We start from the raw sequence: 21,416 nt of genomic DNA, 5'->3' as shown, positions 1-21,416 counted from the left end.
TGACGTCACTACTTACAACATTTGCGCACATGCGCAGTGTGACTATAGCCTGCTGTTAACATGGGAAGATACTTTGCCGGATTTTAGCTTGGTAACGTGCTCAGCTACTCTCAAGATCTAAACACATGGAACAACTTTACAACCAGCCTTAATTTTCACGGTCAAAACGCTGATTTTTTTTGACCCGCACAGCACACGTAGGTACGTTTCGTTTTTGTACTTGGTTGAAGTAACATTGGCCTAGCCATGCAGCTAATATATCATGGAAACTTGTTAGCTTGGTGGCTCATAACAGTAGTACAGTACTGTAGATTTATATGTTAGCGGATTTGTCGGGAGGATAGATGCCTGAACTTGTTCTGGAGTTCTGGGTAGTGTTAGGCAGTCATGTTTCTCTCTTTTTTTAATAGCTTCCAGGTTCACCTTGATGCAACATAGTTTATATTTAGTGTGGCTCACTGGCATGAGTATCAGGTGGACAGTACACTGGTGTCAAGCCAGCCTCCAATTCGAGACTTGCAGTCAAGCCAGCCTCCAGTTTGTTTTACGTTCCCTGTGTATTCAAAGTATTACGGGAATGGATGTGGAAACCGGATTTCAAAATAAAAGCCAACTTCGAGTGAATTAACAGATATGTTAAGAACATAATAACATATAATTTAGGCTTCTTTTTTTTTTTTTTACAAACTCTAATGTTAGATCTATATGACACAGCCTTGTACCCTAATTGTGCCCTGTCACTATCAAGGCCATCTTATTTTGGATTTCAAAGTAAAAGCCCTGTGAATCTTCATTTTTGAACTACTCTTTCAATGACTTAATAATGCTCTTAAAAGCAAAAGTCGTATTTCCAAATACTATTTGAACTTTATATCAACACTTTCCAACCACAGTCTTTTTACAGTGATACAATATCAATATCAAGTCAGTCTGATTTTGCCTTTCATAGTAATGGCCCTTTGAAATTGTCCATAATTGACTTAATCTTCTAACGATTCAAAATGCTCTAAAATGGAAAATTCCTGTTTCCACAGGGTAATTCCACCTTAGATCAACAGTATACAGCCCCACAGTGATACCATATCAATATCAAGTCATTCTGATTATGCCTTCCAAAATAAATGCCCTTTCAAATTGAGCATATATACGACCTACTTTTTTAACGATTTCAAAATGTTCTTAAAAAGAATTTTGCTGTTTCCACAGGATAATTTCACTTTAGGTCAACAGTATACAACCTCACGATGTTACCATATCAATATCAAGTCATTCTGATTATGCCTTCCAAAATAAAAGACTTTTCAAATTGCCAAGATACGACCTACTCTTTTAAAGATTTCAAAATGCTCTAAAAGTGAAAATTGCTGTTTCCACAGGATAATTTCACTTTAGGTCAACAGTATACAACCTCACGATGTTACCACATCAATATCAAGTCATTCTGATTTTGCTTTCAAAAATAAAAGCATTTTCAAAATGCCCATATCTGACTTGATCCTGGAACAATTTCAAAATGCTCTAAAATGGAAATTTCCTGTTTCCACAGGGTAATTCCACTTTAGATCAACAGTATACAGCCCCACAGTGATACCATATTAATATCAAGTCATTCTGATTTTGCTTTCCAAAGTAAAAGCCTTTTCAAATTGTCCACAATTGACCTAACTTTCAGTGATTTCAAAATGCTCTAAAATGGAAATTTCGTGTTTCCACAGGATAATTCTACTCCAGATCAACAGTATACAGCCCCACAGTGATACCATATTAATATCAAGTCATTCTGATTTTGCCTTCCAAAATAATGGCCTGTTGAAAATGCCAATAACTTACCTAACTTTCAGTGATTTCGGAATGCTCTAAAAAGGAAATTTTCTGTTTCCACAGAATAATTTCACTTTAAATCAACAGTATACAACCCCACAGAGATACGATGTTAAGATCAAGTCACTCTGATTTTGCCTTCCAAAATAAAAGTATTTTCAAATTGCCCGTAGACGACCTACTCGTTTAACGATTTCAAAATGCTCTTAAATTGAAAGATGCTGTTTCCACAGGATAATTCCACTTTAGATCAACAGTATCCAACCCGACAGTAAAACCATGTAAATTTCATGTTGGTCTGATTTCGCCTTTCAAATTAATGGCCCGTCGAATTTGTCCATATGTGATATGTCATTCTAAATAAAGAAATTACAAAACAGCTTGCAAACCAACCATGACATCTTTCCACAGACTTAAAATATAAACGTACTATCAATTACAACCTAGTGGCAATTTCAGCTTCCTTTTACATCATCTTTATGATTCAATTCTGTCATAATCAATTGAGTCTGATTTTGCTTTTCAAAATGAAAACCCAATATGTGTTGAAACAGCAATTTTCATTTTTAAAACATTCTGAAATAATTGAAAGAGTATATCACATATGGACAAATTCGACGGGCCATTAATTTGAAAGGCGAAATCAGACCAACATGAAATTTACATGGTTTTACTGTCGGGTTGGATACTGTTGATCTAAAGTGGAATTATCCTGTGGAAACAGCATCTTTCAATTTAAGAGCATTTTGAAATCGTTAAACGAGTAGGTCGTCTACGGGCAATTTGAAAATACTTTTATTTTGGAAGGCAAAATCAGAGTGACTTGATCTTAACATCGTATCTCTGTGGGGTTGTATACTGTTGATTTAAAGTGAAATTATTCTGTGGAAACAGAAAATTTCCTTTTTAGAGCATTCCGAAATCACTGAAAGTTAGGTAAGTTATTGGCATTTTCAACAGGCCATTATTTTGGAAGGCAAAATCAGAATGACTTGAAATTGAAGTAGTACCATGGTGTGGATGTACACTTTTGATCTAACATGGATTCATCCTGTGGAAAGGGCAAGTTTCATTTTTAGAGCGTTCTGAATTCTTTAAAAGAGTAGGTCGTATATCGGCAATTTGAAAAGTCTTTTATTTTGGAAGGCAACATCAGACTGATTTGATATTGATATGGTATCACTGTGGGGTTGGATACTATTGATCTAAAGTGAAATTATCCTGTGGAAACAGCAATTTTCACTTTTAGAGCATTTTGAAATCTTTAAAAGAGTAGGTCGTATCTTGGCAATTTGAAAAGTCTTTTATTTTGGAAGGCAAAATCAGAATGACTTGATATTAATATGGTATCACTGTGGGGCTGTATACTGTTGATCTGGAGTAGAATTATCCTGTGGAAACACGAAATTTCCATTTTAGAGCATTTTGAAATCACTGAAAGTTAGGTCAATTATGGACAATTTAAAAAGGCTTTTATTTTGGAAGGCATAATCAGAATGACTTGATATTGATATGGTATCACTGTGGGGCTGTATACTGTTGATCTAAGGTGGAATTACCCTGTGGAAACAAGAATTTTTCATTTTAGAGCATTTTGAATCGTTAGAAGATTAAGTCAATTATGGACAATTTCAAAGGGCCATTACTATGAAAGGCAAAATCAGACTGACTTGATATTGATATTGTATCACTGTAAAAAGACTGTGGTTGGAAAGTGTTGATATAAAGTTCAAATAGTATTTGGAAATACGACTTTTGCTTTTAAGAGCATTATTAAGTCATTGAAAGAGTAGTTCAAAAATGAAGATTCACAGGGCTTTTACTTTGAAATCCAAAATAAGATGGCCTTGATAGTGACAGGGCACAATTAGGGTACAAGGCTGTGTCATATAGATCTAACATTAGAGTTTGTAAAAAAAAAAAGAAGCCTAAATTATATGTTATTATGTTCTTAACATATCTGTTAATTCACTCGAAGTTGGCTTTTATTTTGAAATCCGGTTTCCACATCCATTCCCGTAATACTTTGAATACACAGGGAACGTAAAACAAACTGGAGGCTGGCTTGACTGCAAGTCTCGAATTGGAGGCTGGCTTGTCACAAGTGACAGTACTATGGTGATATAAATTTTGTAGCTAGGAAAAAGCAAACAAAAATAAAATAGCAAATAGTGAGTAGAATAAAATAATTGAACTGATGAGAAATATTAGTAGATAAAGAGAGGGAGACTGACTGACTGAATGAATGAATGGCTCATTACTGCACTTGAAGGTGAAAACAAGGTGCTAACAGGATAATTACCAACCAATATCCGTAAAATCAAGTGAAAGCAGCATCCCTAATTAATATAGTCACTGGGTGACAGTTAGTGGAGTTACCCCGTTAATAAGGATCATTGTATAACCCCAAAGTGTCTTAAATGAAGAAGGATCATCATCTCTTCTTACGACTTTTAAAATGACAAAAGATGCCATAATAACCTAATAAATGCAGTAAAAACACACACTAAATTACCCCTGTTTTAAAGTTTAAGCTTAGTATCTTAATTTTAGTTGATCTTCAATCCAAACTAGGGCTGCCACGATTTGTCGACTAGTCACGATTACGTCGACTATCAAAATCGTCGACGACTGATTTAATAGTCGACGTGTCGTTTGAAGCTTTGTAAGATCGCAAAAGACGCAGGAATAATAGCAGGATTTAAGAGTGTAATAACGGACTGAAACAGAAGATGGCAGCACAGCATGTACAAGGATGCCAGCTGCCGTTAAACCCCGAAGAAGAAGAAGCAGCTGTGTCCCAGAATTCATAGCGCGGCCCAGCTTAGTTTCCAACAATGGCGGTAGCTAGTTAGTTTTAATATTACTCTTATTATTCTTTCTGGGTCACAAAATAAACGTTTAACATATTTTCAGGCGAGAATGTAGCTGTGTAAACCTCAAATATCTGCTCAGTTTATCAGGACACCACATATTTTCAAAAGCGCTCCGACGTTTTCGGAGACGTCTGTTACCCACTAGCTCGATAGCTAGCCGGGGGCTAGGTCACTAGCGCCGTGAGAACACCGGACTCCCGGCAAATTGTTTTCAAACCCACCGCCGTCTTTCGGGACTCAGGTTAAATATATATGAGTCACTTAGATAAATTAAAAATGTTATTGTTTGGCTTTTTTTTAGTATTTTATTTGTTCCTGAGTAAATCGGTTTGGCTGAGATTAAAGTTATAGTTTTTACACAGCTGAATAAACGTCAAGCAGACAGCTGATTATCAGAAGTGTGAGATGCTGGAGAATATACTCCGGTGTCCTGTTATATTTTAGATAGCAAGGAGTTTATTAAACTTTACCGAAACAATCTGCAAATTTCATTAAAATTGAATAAACTATCATCTTGTCTTTATTTTTAGTTAGCACCTTAAAAGCTTAAAGCTGTAAGCTAATGATAGTTATATAAGAGCAGATGCTGCTGGTGCAATAAGCTGTAGTTTTACGTCCAGTGGATGATGATCTGATTAGTCGACTAATCGCATAAATAATCGGTGACTAGTCGACTATCAAAATAATCGTTTGTGGCAGCCCTAATCCAAACTCAAACTGGGCTTTTCTAAAGTAAGGATCACTGGCTCAGTTAATACTGCACGTGAAGTGTGTGCGTTTCCTTGATAGACCGGGTTTTTGCAGTAGTTTATCCTGGTTGAAGAGTTTAGCTCTCATTCGACCAGACAGACCTGTGTGCTGGCATTGGATTTGGATATATATTTGGATTTTATATTTTGGGAACAGTTTTGGTTCTGCTTATTTTTCATATTTTTTTTAAATTGTCATGCGACAGAGAGGTTGGTGTACATGATCATTCTTTTTTTGTTCTTTTGTTTGTTAGTTTTTTGCTTATTGTGGCTTATTTATGTAAGATCTTTTTCAACATAGGGCGTAAAAGTCCTTGAGGGCTGTGACATTAGAGACCAGTTTCTGTTTGGGAGTTGTCTTGTATGTAGTGATAGGAAAAGCTGCATCTTGCAGATTAGATTCATTAATGTTCATTGGGCTAAGTTAACAAATGGCTGACTAAGCAATGTGAATTTTTACTACTCCAACAATTTTTTCTTTTTCAAAATTAATTTAGATGAAGAAAGTAAATCCAACTTTACAAGGTGTTCAAATTTTAATGTTTGACAGAACTGATGAAATAAGTTGACGTCTTTGCAAATGTCACACTGGTGACATTAATAAGTCATATTTATATTAAATGCAGAATCACGTGATTATGATTGAAATCAACTCACTACTGCTGGAAAGCTGATTTTCTTTCTTTCAAATGTGTAACTGAAAGAGTTACACAATCTATGATTCTAATCAAGGTCACGCTGGGACTAGTACAGCACACATCCACACCGGAATGTGAGGCGTAGGGCAGATAGCTTTATTTAGTTTACTTTTTTTGCTGTGTCTGTCCCTTTTTGCAAAGCTGCTTCTAGCAGTGAGCGTAATAATAAAGTTGTTGACGTGTAGCAGTCTGGTGTCACACATGACTGTCAATGCGCAAACTGAGATCTTGGCAATAAACAGTGGACCTGAGTGCGTCAGTGCAGAAAAAAATAAGAAAACAAAAAGTATACACACACACGTGCACGTGGAAGTGACAGGACAGTTAACTGAAATTTCTCTTACTGCTGTTTATGTGGAGAAACAGAACCTTTGCTTTAAGACATGATGGCGTGAGATCAATTTTATGTTTAAAAACTTGTGCAATGAGTGATGGGAGAGGGGAGTCACATGGTCATTAAGCTCAGGACAATGCATGAGTGAGAGTGAGGGTGGTCTCTGTTAAGGGACTTGCTGTGCTTTTGTAAGTCCAGAAAGTGATCCCTATGTCAATAGCATGACTTTGATCGTGAATTGTTTATTAGCAATTGCTTGTTCATATTTCATGGTTATGATAACTACACAATAATGCCACTCTGCATAGTTGCAAAGGTATTTGAAACCTTATTTTCAGTTTCTCCAGTTGTGGCTTCTGGCTTTGACCACAGGAGAGCACATGAGGCCGGAGAGGCTGAAAATGAAGAAAGTGTTTTGTGGCCCAGAAATCAGCAACTTAAATCCTGATGGTTAGATCTAGACAATTACAAGCTTCATTTAAAAAGTTCATTATGTATTTATTTATTTTTTGATTTCTTCATTCATTTTGTGCAGTTTCACAAAGGTGTGAAGAGGTGCAAAAACAAGTAAAAATAAAAATATTTAGCAGTCTGTCTCCAGCTGTATGGCATGTCAACAGGAACGAGAAGGATCGTGGACAGCTTGATGTGGAAATCTGATAATTTTTCCTCCCAGGGATACAATCATAAAAAAAAACTTGCTGCTCTAAATGAACTTTTTAAACAGAAAACAGGTGGAAACTAAAGGCTTGAGGTAAAAATTAGATCGTTTTAATAGCTTCAGTAGAAATGTCAAATCACATTGTCCAAATAAATACATTAAAAAATATTTTTGAATTTATTTAGTTTATGCATTCCCTTTTACGTTTTGTTTTGTTTCTTAGCTTTCTGCCACATCTTTAAGACTGTTAATTTAAATACTGCTGCTGAGGAAACATGTCGTCTTATAATGCGCATTAATCAGGTCACATGATCAGGTGAAAGAAGTGGCACTGGAAACTTTGGTGGTTGGAAAAGCTGCCGAATCTTCACCATCTGCTCCTTGTCACATGGTCCTGCTGTGTGTCATGTGCTTTCCGTGGCCCTTTGCTCCCTCTTTGTCAAACATCACGTTGTTATAAAAGTTATTTTGCAAGACTGAGGTTTCACATTTCATTCCTCAGTTTCCGTTACGAGCAGCACAGAGTGTGTGGTAGAAGTGAAACTTGGCTGACAGTGGTCAGCTCAGTGTTTCCTGTTAGACGATCCCATTAATGTAGTGTCCTTTGACTTGCTTTTAATGTTGCTTAGTCATTGTTATGACCTTCAACGTTCAGTGTTTTTCAATTTGTTTTCTTAAAGAGGAACAGAAATTGCTGCACAGTCATGTCTCGTGTTAAATAGTTTGTTCTTCCTTTTGAAAAATGTGTTTTGTTATAAAATTTTTCTTTACTCATGTTTTAATTCTCAGATTATGCAACTGTTGTCTTTTTGCAGGGAGGCTGATATTCATCCCTTATCTTCCCAGGGATCCCTCAGCCTGCCCTGATGAAGCCCAAGCAAGACGGAGACCTCCTGGAAGGTACACGTTTAAGATGACTGAAACATGACCCTTAAAATACAGACCCACTCAACATGTTGTCCAATATTAAACACTTTGGACATTTGGCTGTGGCTGGAGGCATATTCTAAGTCACAGGGAGCTTAATATTCAGATTATAATCAGCAAAAAATCTGAACGAGAATAAATCAGAAGAAGAATTGTAAATGACCCCGATTACTTCCTGGCTGACTACTTTATGCACACCTGTGGTGATATCTTGTCTTCCCAAAAAATAGCTTCCTCCCAGCTGAAATGATTCTCTGTGAAGAGATTTAAGAGCAGCACAACAAAACCTGAACAGACTGCAGATATTCATGTTCAGAAATCTGAACCAACAGGTGTCAAAAAACTGACAAGAAAGCAATTTAAGAAGTCAAATGCATTTTTCCGTGTAATCCCCACTCTGTATTATAATTACGCCAATTATGACCGGTAACATGAGCCAGTCAGTACACTGATAGCTGCTGTAACAGTGTTTTCCTTTACGACTTTAAATTATTTATCTTAAAAAGATAAACATGGTCCATCTTTTTAAAAGGCACACAGTGTGTTTACTGTGATAAACAGTAAAAACTCTGATGCTAATAAAACTTTGTCGCTAACTCAGATTCTTTGAAAAACTGTCTGTGCTTTTTTTCCCATGTGTGAGAAAGGGCGGGTTTTGTAATGTATTGACTTCCTCGAGCACATAGTGCGTGCGCCATATTTACTTCTCTCTCTGTGTGGGTCATTTTTAGAAAGGCGGGGTCACAGTGTCCTCGTAACAGCTCATGTCTAAAAAAAAAATGATGATAAAGGCAACGTCATATAAAAGCTAATACTTAGGCAACTGTGGACTTTAGGACCTTAGTGAGTTGGAGATGGAGGGGGCAAGACATGAAAAGTCCAAACTCAGTGAGTAGCAGTTCTCTGCATTTACATGCACTTTGAACAAACTATTATAGATCTGTTTCTTATTTTAATCTTTTTTTTAGTTCTTTTGTTTTCTGGTGTTTTCATGTAGTTCTTTTCTTTTTTGCTGGAGTTTCTGAGGTTAACATGCAAACAATGTGGAGCTAATTACAGGTTACTGCTCAGCGAGTAAAGGCTTGTAATTTAAAGTCTTAGACCAAAGTGCTTGTGTTGCATGTAGATTAGAAGCAATGAGTTTTGTTTGCCTTTTTCCAGAGGGTGTACTTGTGCTGTTAGAAAGCCCCTGGATCCCAGACAAGTGTTAGATTGTGTGTCTCAAACGTTTTTCCAAGTGCAGTTAGACTGACAGAGTCAATATTTGATTATTTCAAGTATTTTAAGCAAGCTGCAAAACCTGCCAAAAAAACCCTTCCCTTAATTGTCAGAATTTTATGCTTTATGTGTGAATTAGTGAATTTAGCTGAGATTTTTTTCTATCATAGTGATTATGCCACATCCATAAATCAGAGTTTCACAATAACTATACAGAGTTTAAAACAGCGCTTACGTCCAGATATAATAATGCGTCGCACTGGCACAAACTGGGTTCTGGCTTCATTTTTCTCAATGCGTAAAATATAGGGAGGAGAACATTTAAATCAAGCAAGTGTTCAGAAAACAGCGCAACCTTTTCAAATTAACTGCAAAATTAACCACGCCTATGACCGCCATTTGGGGATTGTGCTCACACGCTATTTTGCCCTCTTTAGTAAATCTGGCCCTCACAGTTGTTTTTTTTAACTACATCTCCATTGCTGCAATGTGTTTGGTCAACAGAAAACACGGGAGGATGTTGATAATGAATGAAAAGACGTGTAACGCTACCTAAGGGTACTCTGTGTGATGACTAATGAGAGTCCCTCTGTTTGTCCTGCTGTGCTTTCATCAGAGGACTCCCCTCAGGAGAATGGAGTCCACACAAACCAGTACAGCTCCATCTCCCCTCCTGCTTCACCTGTGGCCCAGGATGAACCCTTCTCCACATACTTTGAAGAGAGGGTGCCCATTCCAGACAGTGAAAACCAGGTACCACTGCCATCACAAATAGTGTGTTTCATTTAGACACACAGGAAAAATATTTTATTTGTAAGTATATGTTTTGCATATTATTTGATTCAAAAGGAAAATTCTGTTTCTGTTCAGTTGTTCAGTTTCCGTAAGCTCTGGGCTTTCACTGGACCGGGGTTTTTGATGAGCATTGCTTATCTGGATCCGGGGAACATCGAATCAGACCTGCAGTCTGGAGCTGCAGCTGGCTTTAAGGTGAATGAAAACGTTAATCCACCCAGAAAAATAAACTGTGGGTGTAGTTTTGCAGGCAGTGGAGGTAGATTTAGGAAAATAACAACTATACTTCGAATGTTTCAGGATTCAATCCTTTCACTTTATATTTCAGGAAGTAATTCTGTCTTCAGATACTTTCAGATACTTTTTCTTTTAAAAATATTACTGCCTTTTTGTCTTCTTCTTTTTTTTTTTTTTTTTTTTTTTTTAAGAAACCAGGGTCATATTTTGTCTCTAGCTCAGTACTTCACTTGTATAATAAGCTGCATGATTGCTCTGTTGTCTGCATCTATGATAACTCCCTTTTATTAATAAATAAATAAATATGCTGTGTTGCAGATAAAATGCTAATTTGAAATCTTAGTTTTAACTCTTTACCCCTTGAAAACTGATTAGAAGTAACTCTCGAGGCTTTTTTAAATCTGATCTGAAGGGTTTATGTCATATTTCAGGCCTGCTTATAAAACAAAATGACTGGGTTTGCATCCGACGTGAGGGAGGGTGATCTCTGCCCTTGCAGCTAAATCTTTGTTCATTATTTATTGAAGTGTTCAATCTCGTCATTAAGGGTACAGGGGAGGTTGTCAAAGGTCATTTTTATGTTGGAAAGTCTTAATGCATCTCACTGTATTGAGCAAACATGAACTCATACAAGAAATCTAGGGGTCTGTGCAGATGTGGCCACATGTGCTGATTTCGTGCTTCGCCTTCTTCAGCTCCTATGGGTTCTCCTTGTATCCACTATCATCGGGCTGCTGTTGCAGAGGCTGGCTGCTCGCCTCGGGGTGGTCACAGGGATGCACCTGGCTGAAGTCTGCAACCGCCAGTATTCCACCGTGAGCACCCCCCTCCACCCTCAAGACACATCTGAGTCACATCTTTCTTGTCTTTCATTATTTATAATACATTCTATTTAATTTCAGGTTCCTCGCATCATCCTCTGGCTGATGGTGGAACTGGCCATTATTGGCTCAGACATGCAGGAGGTCATTGGCTGTGCCATAGCTCTCAACCTCCTTTCTGTGGGCAGGTAACGTCTTTGACACTTGTATTGGAAAAGTTTATATGATTTTGCAGATTTACAAAAAAGGATTCTTTCTCGCTCAGGATCCCACTGTGGGGAGGAGTTCTCATCACCATCACAGACACATTCGTGTTCCTCTTTTTAGACAAATATGGTATGTGATTTGTTGATGCAGATATGCAACTGATGCAACCAGATTGGAACCCAAGTGATTACATATGTTTATATCTCTGCAGGACTGAGGAAACTTGAAGCTTTCTTTGGCTTTCTGATCACTATAATGGCTCTTAGTTTTGGTTATGAGGTACGTTTTGGTCACCTGAAGCATTTGTCACCCAGTGTGTGGCTGCATCACAGGGTTGATTTTGTGTTTTCTCCCTGTAGTATGTGCTGGTAAAACCGGACCAGGGGGAGTTGCTGAAGGGTATGTTTGTACCCTACTGTGCCGGCTGTGGGCCTGTGCAGCTGGAGCAGGCAGTGGGAATTGTAGGTGCTGTCATCATGCCCCACAACATCTACCTGCATTCAGCCTTGGTCAAGGTTAGAAACATCAATGTACTGTTGTGTGTAGACTAAGAGAAATTAGATTTTCCTAAATGAATGTGAAAACTGTTTCATGAATAACCTTATGAGTGGGAAAAAAAACATTTTAAAGTAACGTTTTTAAGCTTATTGTTTTTTATCTCCCCTCCTTATTCAGTCTCGGGAAGTCGACCGCAAAAATAAAAAGGAAGTCAAGGAAGCCAACAAGTACTTCTTCATTGAGTCTGCTATCGCCCTCTTTGTCTCCTTCCTCATCAATGTGTTTGTCGTCGCAGTCTTTGCTCAGGCCTTCTACAGTAAATCCAACATGGACGTGGTGAGTGTCCATGGCGCCATACTGAGGACTGTTGAAAGCGTGTGTGGGTCATTTTGAGATACAGTAAATTATAAGTGAAACAGTGGTGATCAAGTTGTTGCTGACTGTGTTCCTGCAGAATGCAATGTGCAATAAAACTGGCAGCCCTCACACAGATCTCTTCCCTCTTAACAACAACACACTCGAAGTGGACATTTACAAAGGGGTAAGTCCACAGTCTGTAAGTCTCTGCAGTTCTGATGAGCAGGTTGCATAATGTCTCATTTTGGAGCTACTAAAATAATACAGAATAACATCAGAGTAGAAAGGGAAGGAGCATCTAGCAGTTTATGGCTTGATTATCTAATTTTTTTTAATTAAAAAAAAAACAAATGTTTTCCCCTTGTGTGACATTAAGACAGTGTAAACATATCATAGAGGTATTTTCACAAAATGGCTCCTTGGGTGTTTAGGTGTGTTTCTAGAGTTGAATCAAAGTGTTTTTACTCTTTACTTTCCTATTAATAATATCTAAAAAGGCTAATTTACACATTGTGTGAGTACCAATTTATTTTACCATTCATCACTTTGAAATGGCTGTTTGTCCTAGATTAGACTTTACCCAGATGAACATGTATGTTGACACTTAACTTTGTTTGATACATGTGTTCAGGGGATCGTCCTGGGGTGTTTCTTTGGACCAGCAGCTCTCTACATCTGGGCTATCGGTATTCTGGCAGCTGGACAGAGCTCCACCATGACGGGCACGTACTCTGGACAGTTTGTGATGGAGGTAGGAACACATGTTGGCACAGTGTATTTTACTTAGATACCACTTTCCTCTGTTTAAAAAAGGAAACAGCTCTGCACTGATGTTTCTGCTTTCGTGTTTTTAAGGGTTTCCTGAACCTGCGGTGGTCTCGTTTTGCACGGGTGCTGCTGACCCGCTCCATCGCCATCACGCCTACACTGCTGGTCGCCATTTTCCAGGATGTTCACCATTTGACTGGGATGAATGACTTTCTGAATGTGCTGCAGAGCCTGCAGGTCAGCACGAGTATCTTCCCCTCAGTGCAGTTTGTACTGAAACATTTTTGATGGTCTTTTTGTGTTCTTGTTAAAAATATTCACTCTTCTCATCCTTCAGCTTCCATTTGCTTTGATCCCAATTCTGACCTTCACAAGTCTGAAATCCATAATGAACGACTTTGCTAACGGATTGTAAGTGAAATAAATGTTTTAATAGTTTTTATTCTCTTCTTTATTAAGTACAAACTGTATGCATTTTACTCATAACTGACAGGATAATTATCTCAAGAAGCAAGCTTTTCTTGGCCCTTCATGTAGTTGAAGTCTGTGTACGATCAATGAATTTAACACAAATGAAAACATTAGCAGCACAGTCCAAAGCATCTCTTCCCGTAGCCTCGGAGTTTAGGGAAATAATGATGGACTGAGGCCAAGGAACAACTGATTTAGCGAAGTCCATTGTTTGACCCTGTTTGGTCTTTATCCAAATATAAAACCAAGCAACACAAAGTCCGGACCCCCAACTGTATTCTCTGGATGTTTTACTCAGGTCAGCATAAAAGGACTGGACTGACTCAGGTGTAGACGTGGTGTCATGTGACATACAGTCGACTCTGCTCAGAGTTGTCATTGTGACTGTTTACTTATCTAATGCACAGACGGGTCATTTATTAAATCAACCATATATTTATATTTAAGCTGTCTAAAATGGAGTTGCGCAAAATAGGAATTTATGCAGCAGTGTGACTAACTAACAGAAGTGAGTCTGTGTGTTTCTGGAAAAAAATGTGTTTCTGGTCAATTTGCAGTGTTAGGAAGTATTTTGAGGACTCTGTTAGTTTAGAAAGCACAGGATTTCCCAATTGTCTAATCCAAAGTCTGTTTCCTCTAGGGGGTGGAAGATTTCGGGAGGTATCCTCATCCTGGGCGTTTGTGCAATCAACATATATTTTGTGATTGTTTATGTGACGGCCCTGAACAGCGTGGTGCTCTATGTTTTAGCTGCTCTCCTCTCTGTAGCCTATCTGGCCTTTGTGGCATACCTGGTGAGTTATTATTGCTGTTTCATGTCTAAATTGTTGTCTGTTGATGCCTGTAGTCTAATCTCATGTTGATAGGACTGCAGAGCATGTTTTCACACATCTTATTTTCTAATAACCAGAATTAGTCCTGGGTGGTATAACCAAAAGTCTGTCCATCCATCTATTTTCTGCCATTGATCTGGGTTCTGTTCATGGGAACCCAGATCGCCAGACCTCTCTCTCTCCAGCTCCTCTGAGTGAGACCGAGGTGTTTCAAAGCCAGCTGAGAGAAGTAATCTCTCCACTATGTCTCGGGTCTGCCCCATAATCTCGTCCCACATGCCCGAAAAGCATTACCCAGGAGGTATCCCCGTGAGATGTCCAAGCCCCCCTTCAATTGGCTTCTTTTGATGGGTGCCACAATCATTTCTTAAAAGATTTCTGCCTTTTTCATTTTGTATTACAGAATTATCTTAAATTTTATGCATTTCTTTTATTTTTATTTTTTACTGGTGTTTTTTTTTTTTAGTAGGTTTACAGTGACATGCTTCTATTGGGATTATAGATCAGAAAACATTTGAATGTCATCAGAAAAATAAAGTAAAGAATGGTAAAAAAAAAATCTATTTTAAAACACCGTGTGTGCCCACAGCACAGAAGCAACATGACAAGAAATGAAGAAAGATGAGTCTAAACTTCATAAAACCCTAAATTCCAAAAGTTGAGATCACAGTTGTTATACTGGCAAATACAATATTACACTAAATCTTTCTGGCTGTGTATTGATGGCTGGAAAAAGCAAGATAACCCACCCAGCAGTAATCAGAACATATCGGTAGCAAATGAATAATATTTTTTTCAAAAATTTGAATGCTTCACTTTCTAGACATTGAAAAGGTGCACACACACAAAGTCTGTAATGTCCTCTCGCTTCTTCCTCTTTGCAGGCTTGGCACTGTCTGGTTGCCCTGGGCGTCTCCTGCCTGGACTGTTGTAGCAGGGTAAGCAATCGGCCCGCTGTGCTCATAGAGGAGCAGTCAGAGTACGACTCCTAAAGCTGAACACGACTGTAACCAACAGCATGTCTCTTTACTCTGGGCGCCCCGTACACAGCCGGGACTCTTTAGGATCTTGAAAGCACATTTGACTTTTATTTTTTAAAGGGCTGGATATCTTGGGGTTTTTTTTTAAGATATCTGTCTGGGAGCCTTTTTTTAGGCTCTCAGACATTCATATGACACCAGCACAGGATGTTATCTTCCAGCATTTGATACTTCAGCCAAGTAGAAATGTGATGATTTTTAAACTCTAATTTAACCTATGATTTGTCCTGCTCTTAATCACCCTAATCCTCCCAGTGTGAAGCCACACTGCACATTTTATGATTCCCACTCAGTCTACCTCAATATCCTTTATTTTATTTTTTTAATCTCAGAGTCAGCTCTCTTCAAGTGTGACTCATTAGCTTAAAAAACAAGTCTAATACTGCTAGATAATGTCTAAAAATAATATTATGACACATGAGAGTCAAATGTCCAATAGATATCCAGCCCTTATATTACAGGGGTTTTTTTTGTTTTCAGCATTCTTGTCTAGCATATCGAAGAATTTACAGTGGCATTTTTGAGCATCATGCACATCTTTCACTTGTTGCTTCTTGTGTTTGGAGTCCGAGCTTAGAGTGCACGTGTAGTTAATGCACAAGTCTGTAAAAATACATTTTAAATCAGAGCCAGAAAACAGAAATCTGACTTGAATGGAGGAAAGTCTGAAAGTCACCTTATCATTTCCAAAATTGGTGTGTGTCTGGCCCCTGAAAGCTGCTTTAATAATGTTTTTAATGCACAAATGATCGATGAAATTAATTCCTGAGTGCACATTAGTGACACAGGCAAGCAGGTGAAGCTTTGTGTGACTGCAGCATCATCCCCCGAGCCTCTGTTAGCGCCTCTGTAGTTTATGATGCCAGAGACTCAGGTTGAAGTGAGCCCATCAGTGAAATCATACTTGTGTTTTTAGCAGTGTGCAGAAGCGTCCTTTGCTTTCAAGCTTTTATTGCATGTGCAAAAATAATGATTTTGTGCATTCTTTTTATTTTTGTTTGTTTTCTGCGATACCAAGTTAACCTCAGTACTATATTTGTTATTTTTTGTTGAACTTCAGGTATACAATAGTAAGATGTGTATAACTGATGGGGAAGGTGGATTTATGTGCATGTGCTCTAGTACAACACTGTAATCATTTAAAGTTGTTAGGACTGTGTTTGAGTAGCAGCCATGACAAAGGATGTTGTGTTTATGTATTAAAATCCATAACCACAAGTTTGTGTGTGCGGTACAGTGTGTAGAGCACACAAGTCATTTATGAACAAAGTTTAGAAATCTCACAGCTCATATTAAAATGCAGATTCACTCATGTGTATACATTATACAGTTTCCCAAGCTAATGACTCCACTCTGAGACCTCCTAATGTTTTACTGTGAAGTTAAGTAGTCACATGATAGCGTGATTATCAAGTGGGGAATAAAATAGTTTGTTTTTGTTGCCTTATTTATTTTCTGTCCTGGCTTTGTTAGTCAGACCAGTTTGCAGGACAGTTGTATACCCTGTTTTTATAGAAAAACAACAGACACATTTTTAATAAAGCAATAAAAGATTATTCAGGTGAGGAAAGGTGGATTTAATTTTTTTTTATAATTGTTTATGTTTCGGCTGTCACCATTTGTCAGTTCAGTTTCAGCTGTGACTGATGTTAGCCTTCACACAGCCCTCACTCAGCTGCTCTTTGTCCCGGTAGCATGCTCAATATCAGTAAAGTGACGATGATTAGACTGTGAATGAGTTTTAGCAGCCAACACTGACGAGCCTCTTCTTCCAGTTTTACAACAAAGAAGATTAAAATTGCTGTGACATTGCACAATATAATAAACTGTATTAAAGCTCCTGACTTGGCAATATCCAAGTAGCATGTACATACTGACCAATAAGATGAGAGTACGATGAGCTGTGTGGGGCACTGTAAACACAGTAAAGGCCTCGAGTTTTTTTCAGATGTTTTTGTGTTAAAATTCTCTCTCTGGCGTGGTGGTTCAACATTTCTGCTCTTGTATAAAGTTCTCAAAAGCTTTTCTAAGATTTCTAAAGCTGTTCTTGGACGTGATAGAAATATGTTTCAGGTGAACGTGAGTTTGTCTTATATAAATAACTTCTCTGGCAATAAAACAAACATGACAGACGAACATTTGAACTGTTACAGAGAAAACTGTGTCTACTCTCAAATTATATCATGTGGTTCTCTGGTCATTTCTGTTTTCTTCCCTCTTTTGGAGGTTGAATGAAAAGCTGTTATTTTTCTGCTGCTGGATGAAGCCGCTGTGTCTCCGAAATAAATTCACATTATGGATATAAGGACATTTGTTTGCGTCTTCTGTGTGAAAGTCCTAACATGGACTCAGGATTACTGTGTTTTTAACTTTTAAGTAGCTGAGTAAATGATAATCTTAAAGCCCATCTTTGTTTTTTAAAAGATAACTCTCCTCACTGTAAAACCCCAAACAGTAGAGTAAAGGTGTTAAACTGATGTGTTTAGAATAGTTAGCTAAATTACAAAAATCTTCATTTCTCCTTACTGGTGCTGTTTGAGGGTGTAGCACCTCCTAGTAGGCTATAGAAATGTTCTTTTTCAGGACTTTCCAGGATTAAATGAGGAAAGTCTGACCCAAGGTGAGCACATTTTAATGAATCTGCAGTCATAAAACAATCAATATCAAATCCTGAACTGATTTAACTCTATTAATCACCAATTACAGTGCATTGTTGATTGCAATGATTTAGTTTAAAACTCTGACATTTCATCCTGTTTGTAAGTAAAGAACCAACACCTGGCAATCCATATTCTCCAGATTTATGGTCGAACTAAAAAAGAGTGAATAATACGTATGTAGAGTAACATAAAAAGGATTTGGTAACACAGATGGTTTCCCGAGTCATCAGAAGAAGAGTGTGTGTGTGTGTGTGTGTGTGTGTGTGCGCGCGCTTAGTTTACTATATTTTTATTTAAGCCGATGCTGACTCTCCACTGATTTCTCTAAATGTTAACATATTTTAAGAGCTTACATTTTCTATGAAAACCAAAACAAGTTCTGGCAAAATCAAATAAAAATGCTTAACAATTAAATCATGCTCAGCTGATTTGTCTTCAGTGTGTGACTGTTCCTCTGAGTAATGAGAGCTCCATGTCCTCTTCTCTTCCAGATGCAGCTGGGTGTGTCGCGTCACACAGACATGTACTTACTGAACGATATGGACTCTAATGCATTGGTGGACAGATGAAGGACACTCAGAGCAGGTGCTTGACTGTGGTGTAGACACCGTTAGATGACCCGACTGAAGCGTGGGACCACTGAAACTCGGCTAGTATGTGTTAGTCTTCACCCCCTCGGTGCCTGAGGTGTTTTTAAAGTGTCCTTACAGAACGCCCACGGATGATCGTGACGTTTTCATTCACAAATATCTCCGGCAGCTTCGGCTCTTGCAGAAGAATAATGTTTAAGAAAGCAGTGTTTAATTAGAAGATGTGTTTAAACAGTTGCTGTGGCTGTAACTATATAAGGTTAGACGCTACAGCCATGAAGCAGACAAAATAAACTGACAGCGCGTGATGTTGAATTGCCCGAGTCGTAATTCAGAGAAATAGTGCGCTCGAGGCTGCACGCTATTCCACATGAAGGTGCTCGTGGTTTTTGTTTTAATTACCCGTTTAACTTGTTCCTGTTTTGCCTCACATGATCTTAAAAAGAGATCTCATTGGATCTTTTAGATATCCTCACATAGTCACAACAAGAAGGCAGAAAACCAATCACACTCGAGCGCTGTAGGGTTAATTTATATGATGTTAAAGTCAAAAGCTGCTGCATTATGGGTTTTTTATTTGTTCAAGACAAAGAGATTCCTGCAATAATGAGATTCAGTTAGATGTTAATATTAGACCAATATTAGACCAATAAATTGATAGAATATATTGAATATGTACATAACCCTTGTTGATCTTATTTATGTGTCATTAGTCAACATTTTTCCCCATGTTTAAGTCTCTTTTAATATATTGCATATAAAAGAGGTGACAGTTTTATGTCACTCTCATTCGACAGCTGCTTCGTCGTTGAGATGAATCCCTCCAAACTTTCTTTTTAAAATTAATTTATTTTTTTAAGTATTAAGTATTCAAGATCTCCTTACTGCAGTGGGATTTAATAAGTGTCCAAAAATATTTTTTTTAAAAGATGCAGACTTTAAATTAAATATTAATGTGTCCAGTTTTAGCACATTTACATTCCCATTAAATGCATCTATGAATTTTCTGTCATAGCAGTGGTTCAATATGACTGATCAGTGCAGAGATCAGAGTCCAGTCAGCTCAGTGTTTCTCTTTTGTTAATTAATTTTTGTGTTATTCATTCTTCCCTTTTATTGTTCTTAGTTTTTCTTCAAAGTTAATCTTATGGTCAGTTTATTCCAGTATTTTATTTATGCTATTTGTTTTAAATGCTTTTTTTTTTAGCTTTGGCTTTTGAGAGTGTTAGAGCTGCCTTTTTTTTCTTTTTTTTTTTGATTATGCCAAATGTGTGCAGAGGTGTGATGTTCACTGTGTTATCTACAGAGAAACAAAGCGATTGTTTAATTCTGAAATCTTACTGGGAGAGTAAAATTGGCAGCTGAGGGGAGCCGGTGGAAAATGGTGTATCTCCAAGCCATCAACTCTGGTATTTCTTGTTGCTGAAAGCTGGTTTTCAAGTCCTGGTGGAGTTTGTTTCCAATATCAGAGAAGACAGTGCCTAACATCAGAGAGCTTATATGAGAAATTGTGATCAACTGTGAAACACAGATGCTTGTTCGTTTGCTCCACAACAGTGAAGATGTAGTATAGAGAAAGCACTGGTCAAGACAACGGGGAACTGGAGAAAATAATAAAATGAAACTATAAGCAAATCTGAAATAGGACACTTGAGAAGCAGTTTAATGAACCGAACCTTTCCACTGACCAAATATGAACTGTAGGTTATATTTACTGTGCAGATGACCACAGTGCCTCATGTTTTTACCACTGTGCCTCATTTAGGGCATCCTGAGCACAAAAAGAACAAATCAGCACTTGATTGCAAAAGAAGCGTATAATTGAAAGAATGGAAATTACACTTTAAGCTGTTTGTTTGAGGGTTTATTTAATTTGGAGGACCATTAATGGGTTAAATGCTAGAAACGTGTGTGGTCTTTTATGCAAATGTCACTGAACATATCTCCATGTTGAGTTGTATTTGTTAGAATAAGATGTACGTCTCTCTATGCCACCTTGGCAGTGTTACGAGGTTTTCTCTGATTGGTGCATCACGTTTCACGTTGTAAACATGATTTGAATTCAGAAACACCTGCCGAAGACCATTTTTAGGTTTCATGTCTAGACAGAAAACTGATGCTGTATTATATTGTGATTTTTTTCTGGAACTCTAAAACTGTTAAGTGTGGCACAGTATTGGAACGTCTATCTAAAGGGCCACAGTTTAAATTACCTGCTGTCTGTATGTTTTTTGTTTTTGTTTGTTAGTTTGAATGGTGCTCTTGGTAAATAAAAATAGACTTTATTTCAGTTTCTGTCTTTCCTTTGTTAAATTCATACTTGGACTGAATGTTGAACAACTTCTTACTCTTTATCCCTCATAACGTTTTCTCTGTATCGTTCTTCCTGGTGTTGGACTTTTTTTTAGCATCTAAGTAACAAATATGAAATTAGTTCATGTTGACAGTCACAGAATGTAAATGTGACCATCAATCAGAGCATTCAGAGATATTGCGAAATTGAAAGATTTAATAATCACCTAGGAAAGGAAGAGAAAGTTATTAGATTTGTGAACGTGTTTCCAGTATGTTCCGAGAGTAACTTATAACTTATTACAAGTAAAAAATTAAGTGTTTATTGATTTTTATTTTATTTTTAAATCTTTTACATAGTTTGCTGTCTGACAAGAAAAAAAACTAACATTAGTATCAGTTGCTCATTATTCTGGTGGTCTGCATTTGGTTTTATAGGAAAAGAGTAGGAAGAAAAAACAAATAAAATCAGTGCTTTTGTTCAGTCTTACTGTCCAAAACCACCAGCCAGTTGTTTAAGGACAAATTTAATGTGTGAGAAAAAGAAGTGCAAGTCTCAGTTT

At 37.6% G+C, this 21,416-nt stretch overlaps 1 protein-coding gene across 6 annotated transcripts; it reads left to right on the top strand.

The window, feature by feature from the left end:
• The first annotated feature begins 34 nt into the window (after positions 1-34).
• Positions 35-20,836, top strand: LOC308402878 (natural resistance-associated macrophage protein 2-like). Of its 6 annotated transcripts, none has more exons than XM_080892002.1 (17): positions 35-197; positions 7,986-8,039; positions 9,901-10,037; positions 10,155-10,274; positions 11,012-11,131; positions 11,219-11,325; positions 11,403-11,473; positions 11,556-11,623; positions 11,704-11,859; positions 12,020-12,178; positions 12,297-12,383; positions 12,831-12,950; positions 13,055-13,204; positions 13,305-13,378; positions 14,079-14,232; positions 15,156-15,209; positions 18,463-20,836. In XM_080892002.1, the coding sequence occupies exons 2-17, from the start codon at positions 8,006-8,008 to the stop codon at positions 18,538-18,540; spliced, it is 1,689 nt and encodes a 562-aa protein (XP_080748128.1). In that variant the 5' UTR covers positions 35-197; positions 7,986-8,005; the 3' UTR covers positions 18,541-20,836. The 6 variants fall into 6 exon arrangements, with proteins under 6 accessions (XP_080748128.1, XP_080748126.1, XP_080748127.1 ...); XM_080892000.1 differs by having other exon boundaries at positions 7,955-8,039; XM_080892001.1 differs by having other exon boundaries at positions 35-201.
• Positions 20,837-21,416: the final 580 nt, after the last annotated feature.

The sequence above is a fragment of the Rhamphochromis sp. 'chilingali' genome (genome assembly GCF_963969265.1).
Source record: "Rhamphochromis sp. 'chilingali' genome assembly, chromosome: 9".
Taxonomy (NCBI): Eukaryota; Metazoa; Chordata; class Actinopteri; order Cichliformes; family Cichlidae; genus Rhamphochromis; species Rhamphochromis sp. 'chilingali'.
Note: the sequence above shows the minus strand (reverse complement) of the source record. Positions and strands in the feature narration are given on the sequence as shown.